The 1,197-nt window shown below is 49.1% G+C and overlaps 1 protein-coding gene across 1 annotated transcript in view; it reads right to left on the bottom strand.

Moving 5' to 3' along the window:
- Positions 1-511, bottom strand: part of LACBIDRAFT_325747 (uncharacterized protein) — a gene marked incomplete at both ends in the record, with an annotated part of 2,499 nt that extends 1,988 nt beyond the window's left edge. Inside the window, 3 exons of the mRNA XM_001879223.1 lie at positions 19-116; positions 156-190; positions 299-511. Coding sequence (XP_001879258.1) covers positions 19-116; positions 156-190; positions 299-511 — 346 coding nt within the window. The remainder of the gene's footprint in view (positions 1-18; positions 117-155; positions 191-298) is intronic.
- Positions 512-1,197: the final 686 nt, after the last annotated feature.

The following is a 1,197-nucleotide window of genomic DNA, read 5'->3' as shown; positions in this document are numbered from 1 at the left end:
TAATTTTGAACAGCAAACTCGTGATCATGAAACTGCCTGAATTTTGTACATCTAGGAGCGTCGAATGGCCGGTTCCTGACCAGGTCTTGTCACGAGGGTATGGCATGTACGCAAGCCTAAAAATTTGTGGCCAGATAGGGTTACAAGTCGCTTACATTGACGATGCGTCGTGGGTGTGATTCCCAACACACTGCGGCGTCAATGGTAAGACTATTTGGTAATTTGTTCAATCGTGACATCGATGCGGGCGTCCACGGCATTTATGGGTATTATTGGTATTCGTCCTGTAGAGTTTTACGTTTTCCCCTGCTGCATCGTGTGTATCATTGGCTATGATAGCCTCCTTGGAGAACTTCGAGTCGTTATGTACCCCACCAAACATTGATTTGAGACCCGTGGCGCTTGTCTTTCGTCTCGTTTTGAGACGACCTTTTCGCAGTCGACAGACATTGAATAGGCCAGCGCTTATCCCTTCTTTCCTCTCGGGTCCACTCTTTGGACCTGGAGACATGACTTGCGCCGGTTCAGCGCTTATATCTCTTGTCGTCTCTAGTTTCGAATCTCTCGTGCTTCGAACACAAGCAGTTTTCCACAACTATCACCTGTTCAACGCCACGCTAGAACCATGCCATAAACCTCTTGTGAAGATGACGTGTTTTGTGTCATTATTTCAAGAGCGCTACAAATGGGTGCCCTAGATTCGAGGCAGTCTTCATGGGGAAAAGACGGGATTGGTGTTCGGCTGCAGCTGGTGCGTTCAAGCCAATAACATGGTGCACAACCGGTCAAGGAGCTATTTGAAAGGGAAGCGGAGTTTGAGTGGGAAGAGGAGAACGGGACTATGAGGATAGGTGTACGGATCCAAGCGGACTTTAGGTGATGGCACATGGGGAAGCGCGCATATCCCACTGGTGGATGCCCAACACGACCGTTTCAATGTTTTAGGCCTGATGGTGAGTGAAGTCGTAAAGTTCACCTGCGGTTTGGATTTGTCAACAGAGTATCGTACTCGCAGGATCCATGATCTCAATGCAACGGGGCAAGCTCAGGCTGGTGCTTTTTTCCCATAGTATGTGTGATGTTCTTGCGGCAGCGATACCGAGAGGAGAAGCCTCCAGGGGGGATCGAGGGCCTTTGCGCGACCTACGTAGAACATCGTTGATCTTTAACTGGAGTGGATATCAAGTGGCATGGAGT

The sequence above is a fragment of the Laccaria bicolor genome, genomic scaffold (genome assembly GCF_000143565.1).
Source record: "Laccaria bicolor S238N-H82 LACBIscaffold_8 genomic scaffold, whole genome shotgun sequence".
In the NCBI taxonomy this organism is placed as follows: Eukaryota; Fungi; Basidiomycota; class Agaricomycetes; order Agaricales; family Hydnangiaceae; genus Laccaria; species Laccaria bicolor.
The sequence above is the reverse complement of the archived record's forward strand: the minus strand, read 5'-3'. Positions and strand labels throughout refer to the sequence as shown.